Genomic DNA, 26,437 nt, shown 5'->3' on the forward strand with positions numbered 1-26,437 from the left:
GAATACAAAAAGGAAGTATTGGGGAATGTTTGACACCATTTTATTAATCTTCAACTGCAGTGGAAAAATATAACCTTTTACAAGTGCCGTCTTGTGTAAGCTCAAGTCAGTATATATATATTTTATATAAATTTCTTTTTTCCTTTTTTTTGTTTTTGAAGTGCAGCAAGAGACCAATAACCACATTAAATTTGATCAAATAAAGAGCACAAAAGGCCAAGCAGTTTCCAAATGGCATTTTATCAGATTTTTTTTTTTTTTGTTTGAACATTGAATTTATCCTCATTTTGCAATCCAAAATATTACCTGAAGTTTTCTTTTGTTTTTCAACTCTTTGGCACAATTTTTTGTGGGTGTTCGGGCTGCTACAGTACAAGTCAGGAGAGATCTTTCCCTTTGCGTTCTCACTGCCAATTCGGAGCACTTTAACGTTTGTTATTTATTGTGTTTGGTTTGTTGGTTTTTTTTTTTTTTTTTAAGCCTGAAATCGTGTTCGACAATTTATTTCTATTCCCTCTAACGCGAGAGTTTTGTTTTTCCATTTCTACATTCACAGTTGAACAATATTAAGGAAGGAAAGGCGCTTCGATGAAACGAGATCATGAAAAGCGTCACTCGGAACGGGAGCTCTGAACATTCGTCAGTGTTTCCCTAAAATAAGAAGCCCTAAAGAGCGACTTTCCTTTTTTTTTTTCTTTTTTTTTTTTTTTTTTCCTCTTTTTTACATCTCTTATGCTGCATCAGTAGACTGAACTTCGGTTAGTTTATGAAATGCAACAGCTAACCCTTTTATTTTTGGGAAAAAGATAAACTGCAATGACTTGAAGTTGAGAATGTGGATACCGCCTCATTCACACACACTCACTCCTAGACTGAAAATCCTTCACCCCTTCCTTTTATCCCAGGCACCGACAGCATCGTGCGGCAAAGGTTACAGCGGGCGGCTGGAGACCCAGGCTCCATCTCTCTCCAGCAGCCAAAGCCAGACCTCAGACAAAGAGCACCACAGTTGAACCCAGTTTCCTCTCCTCCAAACCGGCCGTTCCCCTTCTGCGCCGGCCACGACAGAGAAGCCAGTCCTGGTCTGTCGGAAGAAGAGACTTGCTCGTTACGTGGACAGAAATCGGTCGTTCCCTCTTCCCGAAGATGGCCGATGCCAGGTTTTCTACGCAAGTCAGTGCTCAGCTCGCTAACGGCGCTGCTGCTGTTGCCGTGGCGGGATTTTCAATGTGGTGTGTTTCAAGCCTCACTCACTCATCCTCTCATTCCCAAACATTCAGCATCCGTGCACACTCCTCACTTCCGGGTTTTTTCAAAAGATTGGAGATTTCCAGTGGGGGTCTCAGGTGTCATCCCAATGGTAACAGATCTGCAAGCAAAAAGGGTCCATCAAAAAGCACCCCCCGACGCCACAAAACCCCATATTTGGGAGATAAAACTAGTAGTAAGGGGAAAAAACTGACTAAGAGAAATAATAGGGACGCTAAGGAACCTCAAGGTGGGGTGACAAAGCTGTAACAGACTCATCCTCCCAAGCGCAGATACACCATCATGCCCCCCTCTACAATCTGCTCCTCTGAAAAGGTGTTTCAGTAGATCCACGGGGTATCGCAAAGCCGAAGGGACCCACAAGGATCATCGAGCCCGACTCCCGGCTCCTCGAACTCCGAGTAGGACCAAGGAGTCAATGGGCTTCAATGATACCGCGTGCGGAGCAGCGCGGGACCGTCCCCACTAGCGAGGGTGACCGCTTCACGGCGTCAGGGCCCTCCGGCCTGCAGCTGCTCTTGCGAAAGCCAAGCAGCTCGCCCTGTGTCTCGGTTTGGATTTGTTCTGATAGACAAGACCACAGATGGGGCTTGTTTACAGGAAAAAATGAGAAACAAGCGTCTAGAGAACAAGGCTTTTGTGAAGCATCTCTTTCAGACTCAGGAGTTTAGCCAATTTCGTAATTATGCAACATGAAAAGGAGGTGGGTGTAATCCCTTACCAAGCTTGATTCTTCAGTTTTCTCAGTTCTTTAGTCGCCCAGGTAGCGAGGGTTTTTGTTTTGTTCGTCTTGGATCTTCTTCCTTCAGTTAGCAGTTCATGTATCATGGGTCTAGCTTCTACTAATTTCAGTACATCTTTTCCAAATGCTGTACACAAATCCCTGCAGAAGAAAGAGAGGCTTTGAGGCTGAGTGCCACAAACAGATGTGCCAGTACCACTCCGATCGGCTCTTGCTAGCAAAAAGAAATCTGACTCACAGCTAATGTCCTTTTTAAAATGCTGCATATGGTCACTAATTTCAGCAGGAGGAGAGCTGAACAGTTTTCTGAAATTGTGACTAACCGGAGACGTTCAATCTCCTGTCCAAAGACTGATCTCCCCGATGTTCCCATCGGCTCTCCCTAAACGCAATAGGAAAGACTAAAACACCCTGACCCGCGTTCCTCGTACCCAAGGAACTGAGGGTGGGGTGTTTTGTTTTTAAGCCCAGGTCATCCTTGCAAAATCCTCCATCTAGAATTTCTGTAACACACGCCCAACTTTCACTTCTACCTACTGGTTTTCACCCTGTCAGTTAAAGGATCTCACCTGCCCAACCACTTCACACCTCGGGTTAAACATCCAACACTAGACTGAAAAAACCCAGAACTGACATTAAATACTTCAGTCACAAAAATGCAGCTTCAAATATGAAGGCTGTGGTACAAAGATTTCTACCTAACAAGCGTGCTGGCGATTGAAATAGGATCGGGAAGCTTACCCTATCAGTCCAGCAGCACATGCCACTACTCCATCAGTGTGATCCTCATCTCCAGCAATGTGGTCAATGTAAGACAGAATAAATTCTACTCTGGGCTGCACCAGCATCACATCAGCTGAAAGAAAACAGCTTTATCACAGCAGGGTGAAACACAGTTCCTGTTTAATAGTCTGTCCTTTAAAAGGGCTTCCAACATACCCCCCCACCACCCCGACAGCCAGAACTCGATCCCAGAAGAGCTCGCTGAGATAGGGAGGGGAAACGCTGCCGGAGGAAGAGGAACCACAGCGAAGGGCTCTGAACGCTTTCCCTGCTCACGGCGGCAGAGCGCTCACCCCCACGCAGGCAGGAACGAACACGGATATGCCCACGGAGGTGACAACCACCGCGAAGCAGCTTGTCCAGAGTCCTTCCCATCTCCCTTTGTCATTTCAGGCACAGAAACACCCCGGCAGGACAGAGTACTCACGGTGCACGTTCTCTTGGTCTCCCTTCAGTCCTTGGATGATGCCAGTGTAAGCTTCCAGGCAGCCCTCCCTCAACTCATTCAGGTAATCCACCATGTCATAGTCAGACTGGAAAGGCAAGGGGAAGGCACACTTCAGCAACGCCCCGATGACGCGTGCACAGCCCTTGCTCGGTTGTGATTTTAATGAAGGAACTGGAGTGCGCGCCACCGGCCTACCTTATCGACCTGCGCTTGGGAAGCCTGCTGGAGGGTGTTCAGTACGACATCTAGGTACTTCTTAAATTCTCCTCCAATGGCAAGGGCAATATCGCCAAACACCGAGAGAATCTGCGGCTTCACAGACCTATGGACGTTTTCATTCTGGAAGAGTTTTCAGCACCATTACATTCAGTTGCACGTCTTTTTAAGGGGGGAGGAGCTAATAAATCAAGATATTTGCTGGAAATGTAAATCCTTACCCCCAATAAGTTTGGATTCCATTCAAATAGCAAGCAAGATAGTTGTCAAACACAAGATCTTCAGGGCATGCCTAACACTTCTGCTTCTCCCACCTCCCACTTTCTTCTCAGTGTGCAAGCCAACTGTTACTAACTGGCTAATGAGAAGGTAAACACTCACCCCCAAGTTCTCCAAGAGCAGCTGCATAACCTCATCACAAAAAGGCAAGATGTTGGATTGCAGGGCTCTGCATAAGTCACCAACCAGGCCCACTGCAGCCAGACAAACCTGCAAATAGAACAGCAAGACACCCACCCAGTGAGTCAGTCTTCCACACTCTATTCTTACAGCTTCAGCTTATTAAAGCACTAAGTAGTGGTGAGAGTCTGCAGCCATTAAACTACCAAGAATAATGACCCTCATATAGCAGCCGACAAGTCCCTGCTTCGTTAACCACTTCTATCACAAAGCTGCAAAGACCTGAGCTTGCTTCACCAAGGGGGAGGGCAAGAGATCCAGATGCCAAAGAGACAGGTACTTGGTCTGAACAAACACGACCAAATTCAGCAGCCGGGTGGTCTAAAACATCCACCCCACGGCGAGTACCACGACGTGACTGTCTAATGGAAATTCACAGCCAGTAGCAACCTCTTTCCTCATCAAGGCCAACTAATATGCAGCCACCGTGAAAACACAGGTGTCAAGTCAATGAAGGCCTTCTGCTGAATTAAACAGAAGAGAGTCCAAATTTGTGCGTGCGGCCAGTAATTAGAGAAAAGTCTACAGGGCTCCAATTTTTGTTTCATCACCAGAAGCTGTGGTATTTTACAGATGCACACCTGCTGAACTCAGCATCTGTGAGCAGATGAGAATTTAGAAATTGTGAACACAAGGCTGCCTGGTTTGACCTCTACCTGGTACTCAGCATAGTTCTTCAGTCCAATGCCAAGGAACGGTTTGAAGGCATCCATGTACTTCAGAAACTCTCCACCTAAGACTGTGCGCAGAAAATATTCTCGTTAGAGAAAAACATCCCCACCTACGATGCGTTTGCTGGAATGCAACAAAACAGAAACCCACCATTATATTCCACCCAAAACCAGTGCCTGTATGTTCCACAGAAGCACGACAAATTGATTCTCACACAAAAACTGAGCATCAGTGAAATAGGTCCGCCCGGGCTAAACTGAGATTGGAAAAAGCTCAATTCTTCGCAGGCCTTTGAAGACAGACAAGCCCCTCCTGTGCTGAGAAAGGATGTTAAGATCTGACTGAGCAGACCCATCAGAAGGACACGGCGGCCCGCTTCAGACAGGGTTCAGCACTGCTACGCTGCTTTGCATCAGCTGAGAACTCTACGCCTTTTCACATCGCTTCACTGCCTTAACAGCTGTAACGGCCTCATTTTGGAAACAGCTGCTCGGCCTCCCCGGAGCCCCACAGTTCAGGCAGGGCACTCCTCGGTATGTTTATATTTAAACAGTATTTCAGGTAAAACATTTCTGGTCTTCTCTGCTAACTCCTACCTTCCCCGAGTCACTTGCATTACTAAGACTGTGCATGCAGACTTATCAAACCAAAAGTGAGAAGGCCTTTGTCCCAAGAGGTTCCACACTTGCGTTTTTACTTGCTGGTTAGCTTGCAATGGTCCCACTCAACCTTCTCATTCGCCTCCCAGCCTCCTCAGGCAATTCCGCTAAACATTCCCAAGACCAGAGGGGCACCCACCAAAGACCTGCTCTCCAAAACACGCTAGTGTAAGAAGGGGCTACTCCAAAAAGCCGAAACTAACTCTGCTGCTCTTTGTCATGTGTTCTCAGGGCAATCAGGCTTGTACTTCTGCTAGAACTAGGCCCTGTCGCCTGCTCAGACCCTCAGCAGGCTAGCCAGGGTAGCACCCTCAGGAAAAAGCGAAGACTCAAACAAGCCTCCTTACAAACTGATCTCCCTGAAGACCCATTTCTAAACCACGCATGGCTTCTACTGGAGGTAGGGCAGGGACGTTAGGCAATGAGGTAACACACGGACTTTCATCAGCACCTCAACCTTCACACTCACACGTAGCATTTGACAACAGAGCGTGTTCGTAGAGCTCCAGATGATGCCACAGCCACTGCCTTCTACACCTGAACCACGAAGCTCAAAGTGCCTGGAATACCACAACCCAAATTTGATTTTGCTTCCCCCGTTCTGACCCACTCTAACGCTGATCTTTGCCTCTGTAATTTCTTTTAAACAAGAGCAATGACCGCAAACCCACCACTGACAAAACTCCGCAAGACAACCGTGGGTCACGGGCAGCAGCAAGTACGAATCACAGAATCCCAGGTTGGAAGGGACCTCAGGGATCATCTAGTCCAACCTTTCTAGGAGAGCAGAGTCTAAAGAAGATGGCCCAGCACCCTGTCCAGATGACTCTTGAAGGTGTCCAACGTGGCCGAGTCAACCACTTCCCTGGGGAGATCCTCACTCGGCCTTCCCCAGGGCCATCGCCAGCAGCTTTAGCAGGGGAGGCAGCTCCTGCCGCAGTAGCCGCTGCCAAAGCCAGAGAGGCCAAAGCCCCCGGAGGAGATGGGCACTCCCTGAGAGCTGAGGATGCTGCCAACGGCAGCGGAGGTGGAGGATCCCACGGCGGTGCTCTGTGGGAAGGAGCTGAGGATGGGGCCGGGCAGGGTCACCACCACGGGGGAGGGCTGGATGACGACGGTGGAGTCCTGGCACTGCCAAATCATTAAGGTAACGTTAAATCTGTTCTGCAGCAGCACGAGGAACCCAGGTTCCCCTTGTGCTGGGCACTGTACGAGAAGCACTAGGGTTTTTTTTCCTGGGAGAATTTGCATGGTAGCTACGTTTCTAAGGGAAAACGCACCATTCAGTCACAAAACACAACCTAGCATAACCAGCCAGTGTGAGAGCTTCACAGATAGATGTGGTGAGATGTGTGGTCAAAACCATACCTCAGGCAAAACCAGGAACTAACAATGTTTTTCACTATATAGTCAAACAGAGAAGGAAGCAAACCAGTTCTGTCCCAGCTCTGCCTCCCCCCGAACACAACCCTGTTCCGCAGCGCAAGACTGACCTTCTACCAGGGTGCTGACTGCCATCAAGGCATCCTCCTGCACGCCCCCCGAGCCCGCCGTGCTCTGGAACATTCTCAGCAGGGATGCCATCACCACGTCGGAGATCTGCAAAGCATCCTGGTGCTGGACCTTCCGGAGGACGTTCTGGGTGGGAACGGAGAAAGAGATGGTAATTGCTTCCATCTCTGCAAGGCTGCATCGCGCCTTTACATCTCCTGCGCTAGCTCTGAACACTCGTGACCACACTGGGCTGCTAAAAGGGAAGCCGCTGTTTGAACTCTGTTGCTGCAAAAATATGCTTCGTCAGTGCAAGTGCAAAGTCTCATTCATTTTAGCTGCATTCAATTTTCCAGCTACAGAACAAACTGAATTTACCTTTCCTGCTGCATAGGCTATTCTCCCAGCTTTCCATTTGTAAGCTGGCATTAACTGTGACCAGCCCAAATTTGGCCCTATAGAAAAAAGCCCTTTTCCATCATAGCAACGTGACTGCAATCTCTTACTGCCAAGTACGGGCTGTCCATAAGCTTTGCTTCTAAACCACAGAATTAAACTTAGAAATCCGACCTAAGAATGTCCTTACTGCTAACTGCAGTCCAACCTCCCGACCCAGGATGAAGACAGAATAAAGCAAGGTACAACCAATGCAAAACAGGTTTACGGAAACATGCTTAGCACTGAGGTGTTTGAAAAGCAAAACCAATTTCTGGAGAGCAGAGGCAGCCCTGCACACAAGCAGAGCAGGCTGGGGTGCGGACGTGGGCTCTGTGTTACCCAGCACGTTATAGGGAGCAGAGGGGCCAAGGGAGCACCCCAGGTAAACACCTGAGCTTCACCGACGCTCTGCTCCCACTGCACAGCTCTGCCCATCCCCTTCAGCGCGTGAACTGCAGAACACGGCTTCGACGTATCCTTATTTAAAATAAATTTGCATTTTCTATGAAAAGAAAAAGGCTGATTCCTTAACCTGCAGAGGAAAACAATTATTTCAAGCCTGATTCGTCAAACTGAGTCACTCCAAAGAGATTGACTTTGACTGTTTAAATAATTGGTCCTGATTTTCTCTTTCCATTTAAATATTAACAGATGTTTTTCCTCTGCTGGATGTTCATAATTGTATTTCCAGCAGAAGCGAAAAGTTATGTAACAAAGTAGTATATTTGACTATGGAACGCTGGAAATCATCTCCCTCCTGATTTTTACTTAGTGGCATTTAAGTATCTGCTGCAACTACTGTAAATACTTAAGGTTCATATTTTGCGATAATGAGGAAACACATGTTTACAAATTAAAACTAGCAGTTTAATTCCACCTGTATTACACTTCCCACAGGCAGAGCTGTCCTGAAAGAGATCAGCGATCACACTGTGCTAAAAGGAGAGAGTCTAGATACTGAATTCTCCCCATTAAGGCCCATCGTAAGGACAGATTATTCCCATCTACCCATTATATGAAAAATTACCCTGAAAATTGGAGAGTGAAAGTAACAGCTGACGCTATGGGCTTTTGAACAAGAAGGATGAAGTTAATGATTTCTCAAAACAACCTGGAGACAACACCCAGGAGACCTCCTAACCTCGCTTAAGAGAGCGAGAAGCTAAAAGTGATAGAAACAGGCTGTTACCTGCGGGCGAGGAAAAGGCTCCCTTCCCTGGGCTAATAGGAGTGGAAGAAACAAGCTGCAGGGAACAGGTAACACCACCCAACGATGGAATAAATCCGAGTACAGACACTCCGCTCTGCTTTTATTTCAGATTAATAGTACTCTGTCACAGCTCCAGAAGAAAACACTCCCTTCTTCCCCAGGCTGCACAGAGCTGCGTTGATGCCGAATCTACGTCTGCAGAGTTTTAAAGCAGCTCCTCGTAACTGTTAATAAGCCAGGAATGACAGCACGTACCACCCTTTCCTGCAGGAAAGCTTCAATATCAAACATCACGTATTTCTGAGGATGGTCTGATCAAACTCCTGAGCAGTTCCAGGGGAGAAAAAGTGGCTGTTTTCAGTGGACTTCGTAGGAGTAAGCAAGGAACTGAAATGTGCTAGTACTCCAAGTCACACGGGCTGTTATTACCAGATGTTTAATTTCAAGGACACTCGGTGCATTTTAACTAGTGCCACTTTAAGAACACCAACTACAAGAGGCAGATGAACAAATTAAAGTTGTTAGAGTTTTTTGTCTGTGCCAACCAAAGCGATTGTTCAGCCTGTAGCTAACATAAGAACCAATCTCAAAGCATACACAATCTTTAACGTGCTGCATGCAGTGTTCTTTATTCATATTGCCCCGAATTTTGTAAGTCGTACTCTACTGAAGCCTTCTGAACCTTGTGTCCCAGCTGATATGTGGGAGGTGATACAAGATCCCATTTCCTCACTCAGATCTCATCAACAGGACCAAGTCAGCATCCTCCAGGGCACAGAAATGTCTCTAAAACTGCCTCTTTCCCATAGCCACAATGCAGAGACAGGAACTTACCTGTAGAGTAGCACAGAGAAGAGACTGAAGATCATTGAACTGGATTCTATCAGAAGTGCTCTGGATATGAGACTGAAAAAGAACAAAACCCCACACGTGAAAAGCCTGCATCGCAGTCTGTGCAAACCCAGGGGATTTTGACAGCACTGCGAGTTGCACGGGTTCAATTTTAAATATTTCACAGAATCCCAGGTTGGAAGAGACCTCAGGGATCATCTAGTCCAACCTTTCTAGACAAGATGGCCCAGCACCCTGTCCGGCCAAATCTTTAAAGTGTCCAGTGTGGCCGAGCCAACCCCTTCCCTGGGGAGATTATTCCAACGGTGACTGTCCTCACTGTGAAAAATGTCCCTCTCGTGTCCAATCGGAATCTCCCCAAGAGCAACTTGTGTCCATCCCCCTTGTCCTCTCCATGGGGCTCCGTGTAAAAAGGGAGTCTCCATCTTCTTTGTAGCTGCCCCTTAAGCACTGGTACATGGGGATGAGATCCCCCCGAGCCTCCTTTTCTCAAGGCTGAACAAACCCAGCTCTCCCAGCCTGTCCTCGTATGGCAGCTTCCCAGTCCTCTGATCATCTTGGTAGCCCCTCTCTGGACCCCTTCCAGCCTGGCCACATCCTTTTTGTACAGCGGGGACCAGAACTGGACACAGCGCTCCAGGGGTGGCCTGACAAGTACTGAGTAGAGCGGGGTGACGACTTCTTTCTCTCTGCTGGCGATGCCCTTTTTGATGCAACCCAGCATCCCGTTGGCCTTCTCGGCCGCAGCAGCCACTGTTCGCTCATATTGAGCTCCCTGCCCACCAGGACCCCCAGGTCCCTTCCCACAGAGCTGCTCTCCTGCCAGGTGGATCCCAGGCTGTGCTGCACTCCCAGAAAATGTGTTTCTTCAAATTTAAGACAAGACGTACTGTTCAGAAGCTTAATATATCTACCTATCTATAAAAATAATAAAAATGCATTATACTGTACAATAATGGGTGAGCAACAAACCTCATTTTTATACCTCAGGTGAAGCCACGGCACAACAGCAACACCGCACCTACTGAGCTTCCTTAAACCCCTGACCCGTAACAGCGGGTTTAAACCTCCGCTTTACCTACCTCCATCTGCAGCACTTGCTGAAGTCGTTCCATGATGACCAGAGTTGTCTTCTGCACAGCAGGGTAACAGTCCTTGGCACTGTTTTTCACTATTTCCATCAGAGATTCATATGCAGAACTCCTCAAGTTATTCTGGTGTCCATCAGGCCTGTAACAGAAGGAATACATTTGCAGCTCTCAGTGCTCAGGCTTGCTTAGAAGCAGAGTTTTTTTTAAGTAAATTGGTAACAGCTGAACTTTAGTGTTGTGACAAGCAGAAGTACTTGCATTCCTGTATTCCAAGACCTGAAAGTAAATGAAATTTGTGAAGCCACTTTTGGAACATTTTTTAATTCACTAATGACCTCCAATATCTTCAGTCGCTGGCAGCAAGTACAGGAGCAGAAAAAGCCTCAGACCCACATCTTCCAGCGTGCCGTTATCCTGCCTGGGAAGAGACGGTCTCAAGAGGTGGGCAGCATACATTACCAGCGCTCTAATGTCCTTCTGAGATGTTGGTGAGGGTGTTAAATTTGAAATAAAGACAGCTGAGATCTACGCTAAGATGACTGATGGACTTCAGAGCCTTGAGCTAGACACTACGCTTCTGGTTGGATGTAAATTATATGGGATGAGTTTAGACTTTGAACTGTTCAGACAGAGACACCATTTAAGAAGAAGTCCTGCAGCAAAAGGCTTCACTGACGACCGAACTGATCCAACGATTGAACTCTGAGCTGTCAAGATCTATGCGACCTTCAAGGCAGAATACGACTTCAGCATTACCCTTATTTTTGCATCTGTAGAAGTGAGAAAATATTTTGCCTCGTCTATTTATATTTCAGCTTAGTTGGGGAAAGCACAGTATCTAGCCTAACTGGGTCCTCAGCTCTCCTGGGAGTACCTGGTGCTAATGTGAATGGATGCAACGCTACAGCCACAACCGCAGCATGAAACAATCACAGTAAAACGAACTGTACGATACGCACAGACTTCTAATTATCACTTGCTGCAACCCTGACTATCCAGTGGCCTTGCAGCCAACCTTGAGGAGTCCTATCACTACCGGACAAAGATGCACACAGTCTTCAACTGTGCTCGGAAACTTCAAAGTAAAACATGGAAGAGGCATTCTTGGAGGAAACCCCAGACTTACTAAAAGCAGATACGGACAAAATACTGAGAAATTATTCTGTGTGAATAGCTTTCTTCCTGGGGATTAGCATTCTATATTCCACATGGTGCCAAAAAAGCCCAGTTCTGGTACGAAAAAAGCCTGGTTCTGATAAAAACGCCATTCAGATTTAAGCTGCAAGAAAAGAGCAAGCCAGCAGTCTGAAGTAACAACAACAACAGAAAAGGCATCTTTGCAGAGCTTAAGCCAGCCGGTTTAGCGTTACCTATCTGCAGTCTCCAGAAGTTTCTGAACTATTAGCTCAAACGAAGAGGATAAGCAGTAGGTTGCTGGTTCTTCCTGATCATCAGCTACATCTGCAGCTTCATAGGCAGCTTCAGCAAGACTAGAGAAGGCCTGAAACACAGAAGAACCATAGCTATTACACATATGAGCTTACCCTGACAAGTGCAGAAACCTATATTCCAACGGTTTTCATTCTAACTAAACAGCCCCCCCAAAAAAAACCCCAAACGTGTGCAGGACTAACAACTCCCTTCATGAACAGCTCATTGTTCAATGCACTGAACTTCAGTGCAACAGTGGTGAAAATTTTAGAGACTTAAAACATAACATTAACACGCAAGGCAGTCACCCCGTCTGCAGTCAAATGTCTGCACAGCGCTACTGGTCTCGACAACCGGTAGCTGTCAGGAATCAAAGCGAATAAAGGCAGATTGCTTGAACCTCACGGGGTATTAACAGAGTCTACCCGCTATCCAGCATCATCATCACAAGTTAAAATCCTGGTTTAGACAAGGCTGCAGACCGCTCAAATTCCCAGCTGCAGAGCAATTGTACCTGCTCTGAGACACAGGTGGATTAGAAGAGTTGAAAGCCTCCTCATTTTCATTTCAATCTAACAACATACAGCAGCCATCGTCTTCAGAAGGCAAAATCCACAGCTACACGGACTTTTGCCAGGATCAACTGCTGTGGAAAAGCTTCCGTCCTGACTGAAGTCTTCAAACCTCTGGACTATGAAGAGAACTAATCCTGTCATTTCTAAGACTTGTTTTGACGTGCAAATACTCATCTCTAGTGCAATTCTTTTTGAGCAGCTCTCTTAAAAGGCAGTTAAGGGACACATCCTTTTTACAGCGGAAGATCAGATATGCCACTTGGTAGTAGACATGCATCAAGACGATACTACAACTGAAGTTATCAAGGCAACCCAAGGGGCTGCAGCTCTAAGTGAACACAGAAATCTCACACTCCTTAATTTAGTGCTGGAACCGCTGCAGAAGCAGGCTTAGGTAATGGGAAACAAGACATCTCGTCTCTCCCTTAAGATTAAGGAGGCAATCCAGCTGCCCTCAAGACAAAAGCTAAATCCCAGCATGTCTTTTCTAAACAGCCACCACACCTGTTAGCGAGGACAGTTTCCACAGCATTTTCAAACCAAAGGCAACTTCTACACTCAGTGAATATGGGCATTTTTTTCTCCTTAGAAATCCATTTCTTCCTTTATTCTTTCCTACCGGAGCCACAAACCAGACTCGAGATAACTTACAGTTAACAACAGTTGGGTGTGCTGGATGACTAAGCCACGAGTCATCTCTGAAATCCATTTAAGTGTGTGAGTATATATATGTATGTGTGTGTATATATATGCCTGTGTGTGTCTATTCATATATACGAATATGAGCTGCGTTCCCCTTGTTGATAGAAACTTAATCATACGTCCAGCAGCGAAGGGGCTGCCTCACCCAGCACACGTTGGAGGCCACTCTGGGCTCAGCGCTCAGGCCCTCCATCAGACACTGCAGCAGTGGAGCGAGGTAAACGTCATTGATGGCAGCTTCGGGAAGCATCTCACAGATCCTGCCCACGGTCCAAGCAGTCGTGTCTCGAACCACAACACTGGGGTCCTTCATTAGTTCTATTAAAGTTGGCATTGCCTAGAACATAATTGCAGTCAGGAGAAAGATGTGATCAAAGGCAATACATGGAAATACGGGTTTGCCACTATTTCTGATTTTAATGTGTTCCCGATGAGATAGTGATAGGCTGGGGAGGACAGTCTAGATCCAGTCAGGCCATTTTTCTTGTATTTTAAGATTGATAAAGTTATTTCCCAGGAGGAAAGGCTTGAGAACTGATGCATCTGGAGTCAGGTATTCTGAAGTCCTGCATGTCCCTGTGACTCAGAGCTGTGTAACCAAACTGCCTGCCCTGGGCCCTCCAAATCTCTCTAAAACATGATAAAAAGGTAGCATCTGTTTGCTCTTCCTGAGATTAAGGTGCAAAGCAAGCATCCTCCTCTGCATAAATCAGAAAGGTTTTGCTCTACAAGCCTCCAAGAAAACACAATGAATCTTACCTGTATGACTAGTGGTTTGAGCTGGTTAGGCTCTGGTCCTTCCAAAATGCACCCAAAAGCCATCACAGCTGCATCTCTGTATCGCCAATCTGGATTTTTAATGTGTTCTTTAATAAAGGGCAGCACATGAGGAACAATGTCATCTTCACAGCAGGTCGCCAGGAGCATGAGGCAGACTCCTGCTGCTTTGCAGGGGTTCCAGTCGTCGTCGTCATCATTTTCATCCTAGGAGAACAGCACCCCTGGTCAGTCTGGGGGAAAACACCCCTTACCGCTCACTGGCAGTGGCATCTTGCTGGATTTACTGCAAGTAATGTTGTCGTATTACCAGGTGTTATATTTAGAAATTAATTCAGGTCTGGCAGTACCAGCTACATCTCTGGCAGAGAGGCAACCTGAGTTACTTGCATCATCTGTACCTTTCCATCCTGGTGTAAGGCTGCTAGCTCTTTACTGACACACCTACAGTAGCCTCATACATCTTCCAAACTGCTTCTCTCTCATCTAAGTTGAGATTTAGTTCCTTTGATCCATGCCGTCTCCGTGCAGAGCGGCCGCTGTACCAATTAAATAGCTTCTCCCCACCCCCGCCACCGTTAGCTCAGCCACTCACCAAATTCCTTTGAAGCTGTGTACCTGCGATTCTCTTATCTGTTTTATCTTTCCTGATTTAACAAGCACTTTAGAACCTCCTGCAATTTAACTCTCTGCATCCAAGTGGACAGCGATACAAAACAGAGGAACAACTCCCTGGATTTGCTAAGAGCACCGAGAATTTCTCCAGTTCACCGCAGTAAGCCAAATGAACTCTGTCCTGTATGGCTTAATTAACAGTTTTATTTTATAATTAGACTTGCTGTAGCAAGTGATTCCATTAATTTTTATTAGACTGTGAAACACAGTCCAAACAAGTCCCTGTAAAGTGCTTAATAGCTGCTAAATAAACATGGACTTCACAGTGCAAAAAGTAAAGCTCAAGAATTCCAGAAATTGGATCTCTAATGACGCAGAGACTGTATATTGGTTTTAACTTCACAAACATTTCGTTAGGAATATGGACAACTATCAAACCTCTTCCAAAACCACAAATACAAGCACGCGTTAATAGAATTCAGCACAAAAACTACTCTGCGTGCAGTCTCTCGGTCTCAGCCCTAAAAAGCAATGCATCATTCAGTCAGAGTGGTGCATGATGTCTCCTCACAGACCAAGGACTGCCACTACAGGTGCTCTGAATAACTGCACCATTAAAAACTACCTGAGGGGATGTAAAGCACCTTTGGGACCAACCATACCAAGAAGTCACCTAAGCAGGGGAGCTTGCTCTTCCACGCCACAGTAGCATCACTGTCCCAGAACGTGAAAGCAGGCAGAGCACACGGTTTCTGACATGCAGCAGGGATTTTGCAACTCACCTGTTTTGTTAATGTTTGTGTTAGAATCGGGACCAAATACTGTAGTGCTCCCTTCGCATAAAATTTGCTAGTGTGCTCTGGAGGCCTTCCTTGCTCTGCTGCCTAGAAAAAAAGGTTACAAAATGATTCTCAGTGGCTATACAGGCATGAGGTCTGAAATATGAACTCCAGGAGACACAAATTCTCTTTGGCATGCTTTCCTCCCCTTCCCAACACAAACTTTAAGTTACCATAACACACAGGAACCTCAAGGACACCTTGCACCAATCCCAGCTAAATATTCAATAAGCCGGTTCAATTTGCCATTCCACACACGCATAGCATGTACACAAGGTAAAAATATAAATATTTTCAGTTTGCAGCTATGTATAATTAACAAGTGACCCCAAGAAGAAGCAGCAAAAGGTCTTCAGCATATAAACTAAACCTACGTGCTACTGACTGTCCTGTTATCCTTGCTATCCTTGCTTTTTGGGCATTCAACATAAATATATATTTAGCTGCTTTTAAAGATGGATCTGATTCATCTAGAGCCCTTCAAAGTTTAAGCTATTATTGATCTCTGCAGCTAATTTATGCAAACAGCATCTGCATGCAGAACAATACCCCAGATTCATCTCCAGCTCCGTCCATTGTAAGGGATAATGATTACTTTTATTTCATCCCGTAATTTTATACTTAACTCATAAATAATGTATTGTATAGAACGTGATCAATCTTTTTGCGCACTGGGGTAGGACTATGTTGCTCGTGCCTGTAACACGCCCCAAAATCTTACATGTCAGTGTAACAGAGTCCACAAGGCCTCCAAGGCAGCAGGTAATTCAAGAAATGCCCTCTCTTCAATGTGGAACATACACCTCAACGATCCGAGATGGTGGCTTAATGAAGCAACAGCTCAAAGATCTTCATGATACTGAGAATTTTCTGGTATTACGCTGTGCCTAGTATACGTGCTTAATGCACATTTAGGTTAACCTTGCACAGGAGCTTGAGTTGACTTTGGAATGCTACAAAGAAATCAGGTAGCTGTCACGAACCGTTTGCAGAAAACTAGCACTTATATGTCACAGCGCGTTCTCATCAAACCTGTCAGAGACTCGTCATCTCAAGTGGTTTCAATTCCCAGCCAGGCCGGCACTAAAACCATTTTGCTCACTTAAAAGCTCGTCCTAATCTAATCTAGTATCAAAAGGGGTTATATTCAAGCTAACCTAAGACCTCTACATTAGGCTACAGAGCCTAGAAAATAACCCAAAAAGTGATTAAAGGGAATTCCAAATGGCGGCCCCGTCAAACTTAGCTACAAGCTTCACATTCACCTTGAACGGCAGAATAAATTAATCAAAGCTGAGCCCTGGGTAAGACAGCTCCTAGTACCCAAGCTTGCAGCTAAAAAACTGAGTATCACAACACTGTGCCGATGCCTGCAGCGCACGTAACACCCGCAGAGTCAACCAGCCTCGCGGACTTTGTGCAGCCGCAGGTCTCGGCTTGTTACAGACGTGCATCACATCGCATCAGAGCGGCGCGTGATGTCCCATCCTGGACCCACGATTGCTGCACAAGGGGCTCAGACGGGCCCTTCCACGCTATCCCACTCGGGAGGAGGACTTTCAGATGCGGTTCAAAGACAAGTTCAGCGTTCCCGAACACGGTCGCAGGCATGCGCCACTTTTCAGTGGTTGTCTGCGAGCTCACCTCAGACGCCTCTATGGCCAGGTCCATCTCCTCGTCGCAGACGTTTGACCAGAACTCTATCCCCTGTAGAGCCACCTCGTCTATGTCACTTTTCATTGCTTCAATAGTTATCTTTAGAAACATGAAAGAAAAGGAGGGGAGAAAAAGGACCTTTCAGCAAGTCATTCCTCCTGAAATATGTGCCCCAACTTTTGGCCAACTGGTACAGGATTCGAGATTGTCTGAAATAGGACGCCACGTAAGAGTTACTGTTCTTGAAGACAATCTCCTCATTTAGAAGTTTATCAGCTATCTATCAGCAGCTCGGGAGGACTGCGGAGCAAGTCAAGCAAGCGGCATTGTCCTGACTTTTGGAGTCTCGAGTCTGAAACAGCCGACGCTGGTATTAAAGATTTTGCTATGAGAGAGGGATTCACAGCGTGCAGTCACAGCCAAAGAAAAACAAATCTGGAACCTAGGAAAACAACTCCTCTTGGATTAGGACAAAGGAGTACAGGAGGATCAGACAGCTATATCTGAGAAACCCCATACTCACAGCAAAAAGCGCAGGGCCCATATATGTCTCCATATACTGATAATAAAGGGACATTATCTTCACCAAATTCTGTAAGGCAGCCACTCGTACCTGTCAGAGTAGAAAATGGACCAAAGGTGTGACCTTTGAAAACCAAGCACAGCCATAGCCAGATTAACAACCCAGGCTTTCTGCTGATTTATGTTTACTCCATACCTAACAAGGTCTTTCACAACAAGCGACATAAATCCTCCCAGTAGTTTAATGCTTATCACTTTAAGTATGAAACTCACTTTGCTTGAGTACTTACATACGCGCCAATCATTTAACAGAATACTGTTTCTTTCATGTAACACTTTTCAACTGTTTGTTGGTGCTAGAGGTTCTGGTCAGCTTCCCCAAAAAGGTGCAGACAAATCAAGCATTTAATTTCACTCACCCTTGTGTCTGGACACTGCGTTGCTTCACAGACTACTTGCATAATAAAGTGCCTTTCAGACTAGAAGGAGAAATAAAAGAACATTAGAACTGCCTTACAAAAGCATGACAGTCTTTGCAGCCCTTCCTATGGAGGCTGAATTTTGAGTCTGGACTAGTACAGTCACTCATGCAGCACTTCTAAAGATCAAGGGACAGTGCAGGTTACTGTTCACTGCAGTATTTTAAATCATTTCTTCTCCAAAACAGGAATCTCAAGCTTCCGTTTCAAAAAGTGCTTAACAGGCTGTCCAAAAGAGAAAGATACAGCAGAACTAAAGACACTAGCTTTTCAGGGGGAGAAAGAAAAACCCCTGCTGTTTTCTGAACTGCCTTTCAGCAATTGCTTCAAGAAACCTCAAAACTCAAGTCAGGACATAAATTTCTTGAGGGGTAGTACCTGCATACTTGCATTTTAGCGGGAAGGAACAGACTTATGCCCAGGCTATTTACGGCACTGAAGCCCAAGAGAAATATGGTCTGAATGGATTGTGCACCTCCCATCTCCAATTCTGAAAGACTTCAGTTGATCCCCATCAACATCAGCCGAACGGGTGACTAGGGAAAGTTTTCAGTAAAAGACCTTCTAAGCTGAAGGTTCAATATTAATTCCATCTTCCGCATACTCTCCCTGGTAGAGACCTAGAGGATAGGCTTAATCCGAGAAGGAAAAGAAAAATCAATAGATTTCTCTGTTCTGAAAAGACTCTCATTCCGAGGCCCCTATTCTGAAGGCTCTTACAGGCCTTCCTCCCCCAACAATTTGCAGAGGCAAAGTTAAATCTGGATTGCTGCCACACCACTTGAAAGAAAGTGCTGATCCAAGCTTGTACTCTTACAGCAGCATTATAGAGTTTGATTAGGAAGCAGATCATCTAACAGGCTAAACTCTAAGGTTAGTTCAAATTTATCCAAAAAAAGCCAACGATGCTTCCTTTCCATTGATGAATCTCTGAAGATTCCCACAGTATTTTTGCATTACAACAAGAACACACCGGATTTACAGAAACGAATCCAAGTCTCAGTTGCAAGAGAATTATGCATCAAAATTCAGCGTGGTGCATGATTTCTCATCACAGACCGTGGATTCAGCCCTTGGATTTTAGGCCAAGAATCGTTACCCCCCTCACCTCTTTGTCAAAGTTTGCTTTGGTGAATTCCAAAGAGTTCAGGAGTGCATTAGTAGCTGCTAGCTTCACATTGTTGCTGGGCTCTTCCTTTCTCATTCCCTGGATGATGGCTGTCAGGATCTCATTGGATTTGTCCTGAAGCTGCTCTGGATCCTAAAAGAAATATTGATGAAGTTATTTGCCAGCTGAACAACCTTCTCCGTATTTTAAAGCAACCTCAGAGTTCGATCCTGAAGTCTACAAGCAGAATTTTTAAGACATTAAGGCCCAGAAGCTCTTTGTTCAATGGGAGGACCAGAACGCAAGTACAAGGACTCCGTACACCATTATGTCTTTAGAGCTTCTGGGACCGGAAGGAGAAGACTGAACCGAGCACAAATACCCCAGATATTCAGGTGATAAATGCCAAATAAACTCCACTGTTTCAAACAGTAGTTCAACAAGCTTCAGACTGCTTGACTTCATTCAATAAGCAAGTAAAAAAACACTGACTGTTTTCCAGTTCCTTTATATAGGGGGGAGAGGTCTACGCCAGCAGTTGCAGTTAATTTCATCGGTAAAGTTGCCAATCTTTTTTGGACAAAGGGCAAAAATATACTGCCTGGACCAGTAGCAAGGTCTTACTTAACAGGTTACTTGACAGGTAACTCAAGGCTTAGAGAATAAAGCTGTGAACATAGACTAAAGATTAATTTTTCTTCATGGTTAAATTTAAAGACTGCAAGATCCCCAAGTAACTGTATTAACTGTTAGATCAGAATTTATCCAGCAGCAGATTCCCAAACTAGTCACAAACCGTGTCACAAAGTAACTGACAAACTACAAAACTCTAAAAGGAATTTTGGTTACAAAATACCCGACCAGCAAGCCAGGGCATCCAAAAATCCAGAGGCCAACGACACATGTCACGAAGAAACAACCAACACGCACCCAAGTCTTGCACGGACACGTAACCAACAACGCTTGACCCAGAGCACTCCCCCCACGCAAGTGTATGTTCCCTCTTTTGTTTCGTTGACCCTCCATGAAGCAACTGACCTCCCCAGTAAAACCAATCCCCTGCAGCCTGAGGAAAGCACCAAAGAGAAGATTCCTCTTTCTACCTCGCTATACCGAGGTTCAACCAGCAATGTGCCGCACGTACATCCTTGGAGGCATTCAGCGGCACCAAAAAAGCAGCAGCTCATTTTGTTTTTCAGCGGCAGGTCAGACAGTGCGGAGGGCTTTTGCAAGCAGTCCACATCAGCTACCTGATGCAACACGTCACCATACAGCAAACTATACCGCTATAACCATGAGACCTTCTGTAGAAGGTGCCTCAAAGAGCTACATACTCTTGCCTGTGCATCAAAAATTCCAAAATCAATAATAAAGGCACTCCTCAGGCAAGAGGAAGGTAGTTGTCAGGTTTCCCCAGCACAGAAAGGAGACAAACGCTTATCATTGTCTATAACATTTTGCACAATGAGACGTTCAGCTGAAGTTTCATAAGGGCACCCCTCACCATCACGGGACAGCAGCGACATACAGACTTAAATCTGCACCTTACGAGAGGTGACCTGCATTTGTGCTGCAAAAGCAGGTCAGTCCTTTCAGACACCACCCGTGCGTGTTTACTGCCCATCGTTCTGTCAGCACGGAGACATGCTCCGCGCGGGTATTAAAAGACAACCGCAAGGAAGCATTACAGCCTACTAGGCACAGAGGTGTGAGAGAGGGGAGGCTTGAAGAGAAAAGGTGCTGGGGAGAAGCTGGGCAATAATACTTAAAATACACTCACGATATCCTGACAGATGTACCCAATGGCCTCCAACGTCGATTCTTTCATGTGCTCCGTACTGTGCTGATTCGTAACGTTCGCTACCAACTGGGGAATGAGTTCGGGCCACTGGTTCATGGGGATCTCCGCACATGCGATGCCAGCCACGCACTGAGAGGCTGAGCTGGGCCTGTATGTTTCTGTCCCCAACGTCTGCAAAACCTGCGGGAGAGATTAGCAGGCGATGGTTTGATGTCACCAGAGAGAGCCGGGCGCTGGCTTCCCACCGAAGCCTTGGCGTGATGTTTTTCCAAACACACCCCTTTCCCCACTAAAGCCGTTTGCTTGTTCTGCTTTCTCCCGCTGCAAACGAGGCCGTGACCACGGACAAATAATGTTTGAAATGAACTTGGCCATGGCTGCCCCTTTCAGGAAGTGAGATAGAGCTGTGTGATTACACGTACTTCTGCCACATCCTTTAAATCCCATACACAATGCTACGCGCCATAACGCGCAGCAGTGACTCACCGAACAATTCCTCCCGGCTCGTATTATAAAGTAAAATTGCAAAAGCCAAACAAATTGTGGTTAAACCCCCTCCACCCCCCAAATACCAGACTGTTTATGCCAAGATAATCTGAATAGGACTAAATAATTTTCTTTCGGTTTAATTGCAATCAAAAGAATAATTTATTTTTTTTAATACTTAAAAAACTGTTTCTTTAAAAAAAAGGGCACGGATCTGTTTCACCATTTCCAGTTATACATCTACATTTTCCATATACCCACCCAACAAATACTGTATTTCTAAAGGTACTGGACAGAAAACAGTAATAAACTGGTTTTGCAAGCTCCAGTACATGACAATATGACAGCTCCTGTTAACAGTATATGCTCCCCTTTTGCTTTCATCGATGTAAATAAAAGATTAAAGTTGTATCATCATCACTTGCGCAACCTTGTTCTTCGATTAACACAAAAACGTTACATGAAGTATGGCCAACTTGTATCATCTACAAAATGCTGCGTACATCCAAGTGCACCTTTGTTCCCGTTAGCCAAAAAACAGTAAGCTGCCAGCTCTGCCACTGCAAGTCCTGAACTGTAGCTATCAAAGAACAAAGGAGTCCTCAGGCAAATTCACCAACTGTACAAAAATTTAAGAATAGAATTTCCTATTTGGAACTTACAAATTTTTTACCATATTCTACTCTTAAATTTCGCTAGGCCTCGTGTAAACGTATGCGTTCAGACACGGAGAACGCTTCAACGATGTTGATGCGGATTGTAGAACAGTCGAGGCAGCTGTTCAAGTATAAGAAAAAGCAAACCCCAGCCCACCTGCAGTCACCCAGGGGGGAAGCCATGCCCATTAGCTCCTGCAATCACTATTCAGAGGCTCCTTGTAAATGTATTTACAGGTGTGAATTTAAAAGCAGCAGCCTCATACCTGTTTGGTTTTTTACCCTAATAATTCCACCGATTAAATAGTCTACATGCAACAAAGCACCCAAGCGAGCACGATGACGACGCTTGCCTCACGAAAGGGAGCAGCCGGCCAAGAGAAGACTCCCCGGGTGGGAAAGGACGGACAAGACGTCCATCGCCCATCCACCCCCGCGAGAAAACAACAGGCGGAGAACGAAAAGTCACAAAACTTACGTAGTTCTTGACTTCCCTGCGGGCGTTGGCGTCGATCGCGAGCCATCTCTGTTGGTACTGAGCCTTGATGTCGGGGTCCTTGGACGTCAGGGAGTTCTTGATCTGCAAGCCGGCCGCCACACGGGCAACTTGGCTGTTGCCGGGGTTTGCCAGCACTCTGGACAGTTCCACCAGGAAGGTCGGCTGAGGAGAGAGGAGGGCTCAGCACCCGCGCCTGCCCCGCCCCGCCAACGAGGGGGGAGACAACAAAAATGGTCCCCATTCACCCAGCAAAACGAGACCACCACTCGCTGAAGCTCCTTCTCTCCCAGGCCGACTGCGGACGGCCACCGCCGCGCGACGGCGGCGGCTCTACCCCGAGATTACGGGCGTTAAGCTCCTAATTAGAACCGCTGGAAAGTGACGTAAGTAGGCATCGATCGGCTGGATTTTTTTTTCAGCTTACTTGAGAGACTGTTACCTTCCGTGCTCCTGCCTGCTTTATGCGTTCCTTTAAATAAACTACTCAGGTCATATGCCAAGATATGTATTTTCTGGATGGATATCAAACACGGTGAAGAATAACTCTCTGCTGCTTATTTCCTTGCTTCAAGGCAAACACCCAAACCATAATCTAACACAGGAATTATTAAAATGCAAAATCAGATGCTCCTGTGGTGCATTACAAATAAGTTTGCAAGATAACAAACTTGCTTCTCTGCAATCAAAGGTACATAGACATATATGAAGACCTCCCCCCGCTCCAAAAGCACGTACACGTGGAGAGAAATACATGGCATTTGTGCCACTTGCTTTTGGTGAGAGCTAGTGAGAAGTGCCTCCGCATTTAAACCCTTTCCTCATTTGACAGCTTTACATTTCAGAGACTTCCGCTGAGTGCTAGATACAGCTAAAGTTTCAGCAGCGAAGCTTTTTCATTTCGCTGGCCTTATAAAGCATTTTGCCTACTAAGAAAACCTTTCTAGGAAACGGTGGAAACAGCTGTGCCGTTTCCGAAACTGTTTCACACCAAGCAGGACCGTGGTTTTCCTGAAAACGTTTAACGTCCAGTTACGTGTTACCCATCTCTGTGATCTCTGTAACAGAACTTAGGATACATACAAAGATTTTAGGGCACTAAAAAGCCATTTTTAAAACTGACTTCCCTTTAAAAGTTCAACAGAAACAAATCTTAGACTCCATGTCTTCAGTGACCAAGCGCAGCTCTTCAAAAAAATATTTAGCCGGGCTCCCCAGTGCTCAACAAATTGTGAAATTTGGAAACAGAAACGTGGGACAACTTAAACTGATGAGCGCAAGTCGTTAGAGATACTCTGCAATTTTAATGCAATAGGCAAAACCCCTACGAACACACCACACTAAACCACTTCCCAACCATCGAGACTGCTCACGTTTTATACACCAATTTTATCGAATATGGGAAACCATTCAAAAAAAGTTCACAGAACAAAACAGAAGTGTTGCTGCCACCTTTGAGAAAAAAACTGTACTAAAATTCAAGGATGAAGCAGCACCCTTGGATTTTCCACTCATAAATTAGCAGAAAAAATAAAAAGGTCTTTTCATGGAGCTTTAAGAATAATTCTAGCTCAAAATGAGAAGCGTCACATTAAGCGTTCCAGACTTGAGGCTCAAAGCAAATGCAGATGCATATGACCTCAGCTCTCACACCTACAGAAGTGTCAATGAAAATCTCAGAAAAGGGTCTAAATTAACTACGGGGAGGAGGAGGGGATGAGGAAGAACAAGCCGCTCTGCGGGTGCATCTCCATTAACTAACTGGGAGATACTCCCAGCTCTGGGCGCTCAGCTGCGGCCCTGGGCACAGAACCTCTCGCTCGACCCCGTGTCTCCTACCCCTTCCCAGGCACCCTGTACTGCGATGGGAACAGCCCTCAACCTCTCATCCTCATCCTCCTGCAAAGCCGAGCCATTAACTGCCCTCACAGCCTCCGTGGAGCTACTCAACCCCTGCCCTTCCCATGGCCGGACCGTTCCACGTCCCCATCCCACACAAGGGCACAAACCGCAGCCCTGGCGTAAGCTCCACTTCCCCGACCTGGCTCTCGCAAGGCAGCAAATATAAACAAAACCTTGAAAAACTGGCGTTATCCCTCAGCTGTTGTAAAAGCCTGAAACCCAGGATCGCGAGCAGCTCAAGCACATCGCCCCGAAACACCTCACATAACACAGCCCAGGAAGCTTCAGGCTAATCGAGAAGATCCTAAGATTTAACAAACTGCAATTCAGAGAATTTTGACTCAAAACCGACATTTAGCACAAAGGCTACGTCAATTCTGGTTCTGAGGGATGCTTCACACACCTTAAAATGGAGCAACAGAAATAAAGACTCTGTGACTTTCCCAGCTCACACCAGTGCAGACCGGTGTCTGTAATTGCTTAAAAGCTGAAAGATGCCGGTTCTGCTCGCGACAGTAACGCATGCGTGACACCCCCACGGCCCCAGCGCCAGGAGCTGACACCCCCCCGTGGCCCAGCGCCACCGCAAACCCGTCCCCTCCCGGGACCGCCGGGCAGCTGCGGCACCACACCTTGACTAAGCAAAAATCCTCATCCGACGTGGGGAGTTCAACTTCCCCGCGCCACTCCCGTTCCAGCACATGGATGACACACGGGTTGGGTTTTCTCTTTTTTCCCTTTTCTCTCCTTTTATGCCTTTCCTCAGGATTTTTTTTTCCTTTTTTTCCCCCTCCCGTTTTTTAAGGTCACGGGGAGAACTCCAGGCCCAGCTCCCCGGTGCCCAGCAGCACTCCCCTCCCTTCGCTCGTGGGTGAAGCCACCAGCCCCTCACCCCCCACCGGTCGCCCCCCTCCCCAGGCCGGCGGGGCTCCGGGGCCGCTCCGGTACTCCCGTCCCGCCGCCGCCCAGGCTGCGCGGCGGCCACAAGGCCGATGCCGGTACGGGGAGGAGAAGTAAGGGCAGGAGGAAGGCTGCCCGCGGGGCCGGCCGGGGGCCGGGGGCTCGGGGCCGGGCGGCGCCCGGGGCAGCGATGGCCGCGGCCGCACATGGCCCGCGGCCGCTCCCGCAGCCGGCGCCGCCCCCTCCCCGGCGCCGCGCTCCGATTGGCTAGCGGAGGTAGAGGACGCGCTGCCATTGGCCGAAGGCAGCGGCCGGGCGCGGGCAGGGTAGGCTGCGCTCTATGGCGGTTCGGCCTGGCCGGGCGGGGCGGGGGGGGGGAGGGGAGCGCCCGCCGCCGGCCCCGTTCGCGGCCCCACCGCCCTCGGCCCGGCCCCGCCGCCGTCCCCGGGCGCTCACCAGGTTCTCGATGGCCGCCTGCTCCAGGAACTTCTGCGCCGCTTCAAGCTCGGAGCGGTCTGCGGAAAGGCGGGGGAGGGGAATGGGGGGGGGTTTGGGGGAAAACCGGCGTCAGTCAGCGGGCGCGCGGGGCCCAACCACCCTCCCTCAGGCGCCGCCGCCGGACACCGCGGCCGGGCCTCCCCCGCCGGTTCCCTCCCCGCGGCTTTCCCCGCCGCCGCCCACGCCCTCCCGGGGCCGGGGCCGCCGCCTCGGCCGCCCCAGGGGTGCGCGGCCCCCGCCCTGCCCGGCCCCACCGCGGCCTACCCACCGCCTTCCCCTCCCTCCCGCCCTCCTTCAGGCCGCCGCCGCGCCCTACCCGGTGAGACCGTCTTCTCCAGGATGGTGATGAGCTCCATGGCGGCGGCGTGGCGGCTCCGGCGCCGGCGGAGAGGGGAGGGGAGGGGGGGGGAAAGCGGGGCGGGCCGGGGCCGGAGGAGGGGAGGGAGGGGAAGGGAAGAACGACGGGGCCTGCCCCGCGGAGGCGGCGGAGGGAGGGGTCCCGCGCAGAGGCCTGGCGGGGTGGGGGGCGGCGGGCGGCGGCTCCTGCTGCTGCGGGCGGCGGAGGGAGAAAAGGGCCGCGCGAGCGGAGCGGGCGCGCGCGCGCACACCGAGCGGGGCGGGCGGCGGAGGGATACCGACCGCGGCCCGCCGCCCCGCGCCGCCG

The 26,437-nt window shown here is 47.8% G+C and overlaps 1 protein-coding gene across 2 annotated transcripts; it reads right to left on the reverse strand.

Annotated features, from left to right (window-relative positions):
- Window positions 1–16: 16 nt before the first annotated feature.
- Window positions 17–26,437, reverse strand: KPNB1 (karyopherin subunit beta 1). 2 transcript variants are annotated; one of them, XM_075116642.1, is made up of 22 exons: window positions 26,090–26,437; window positions 25,732–25,790; window positions 22,456–22,638; window positions 20,815–21,015; window positions 19,035–19,187; window positions 17,867–17,926; window positions 17,449–17,538; window positions 16,914–17,024; window positions 15,213–15,314; window positions 13,798–14,022; window positions 13,184–13,375; window positions 11,701–11,831; window positions 10,322–10,469; window positions 9,222–9,293; window positions 6,742–6,886; window positions 4,574–4,656; window positions 3,840–3,947; window positions 3,438–3,581; window positions 3,222–3,327; window positions 2,753–2,867; window positions 1,991–2,152; window positions 17–1,369 (listed from the first exon to the last, which is right to left on the reverse strand). In XM_075116642.1, coding segments are annotated over exons 1-22 (2,631 nt in total). In that variant the 5' UTR covers window positions 26,130–26,437; the 3' UTR covers window positions 17–1,368. The 2 variants fall into 2 exon arrangements, with proteins under 2 accessions (XP_074972743.1, XP_074972742.1); XM_075116641.1 differs by lacking the exon at window positions 17–1,369 and having other exon boundaries at window positions 1,987–2,152.

Source organism: Phalacrocorax aristotelis, chromosome 23 (assembly GCF_949628215.1).
Source record: "Phalacrocorax aristotelis chromosome 23, bGulAri2.1, whole genome shotgun sequence".
In the NCBI taxonomy this organism is placed as follows: Eukaryota; Metazoa; Chordata; class Aves; order Suliformes; family Phalacrocoracidae; genus Phalacrocorax; species Phalacrocorax aristotelis.

Excerpts from the sequence above, each read along its gene's own strand:
- KPNB1 (XM_075116641.1), bottom strand. The coding sequence starts at position 26,129 with ATGGAGCTCATCACCATCCTGGAGAAGACGGTCTCACCGG. Across the intron at positions 22,639-25,731 it reads AGGCGGCCATCGAGAACCTG|CCGACCTTCCTGGTGGAACT; the intron begins GTGAGCGCCCGG and ends CTCTCTCCTCAG. Across the intron at positions 4,657-6,741 it reads AGTCAGCACCCTGGTAGAAG|TCTTAGGTGGAGAGTTTCTG; the intron begins GTCAGTCTTGCG and ends TTCTGCGCACAG.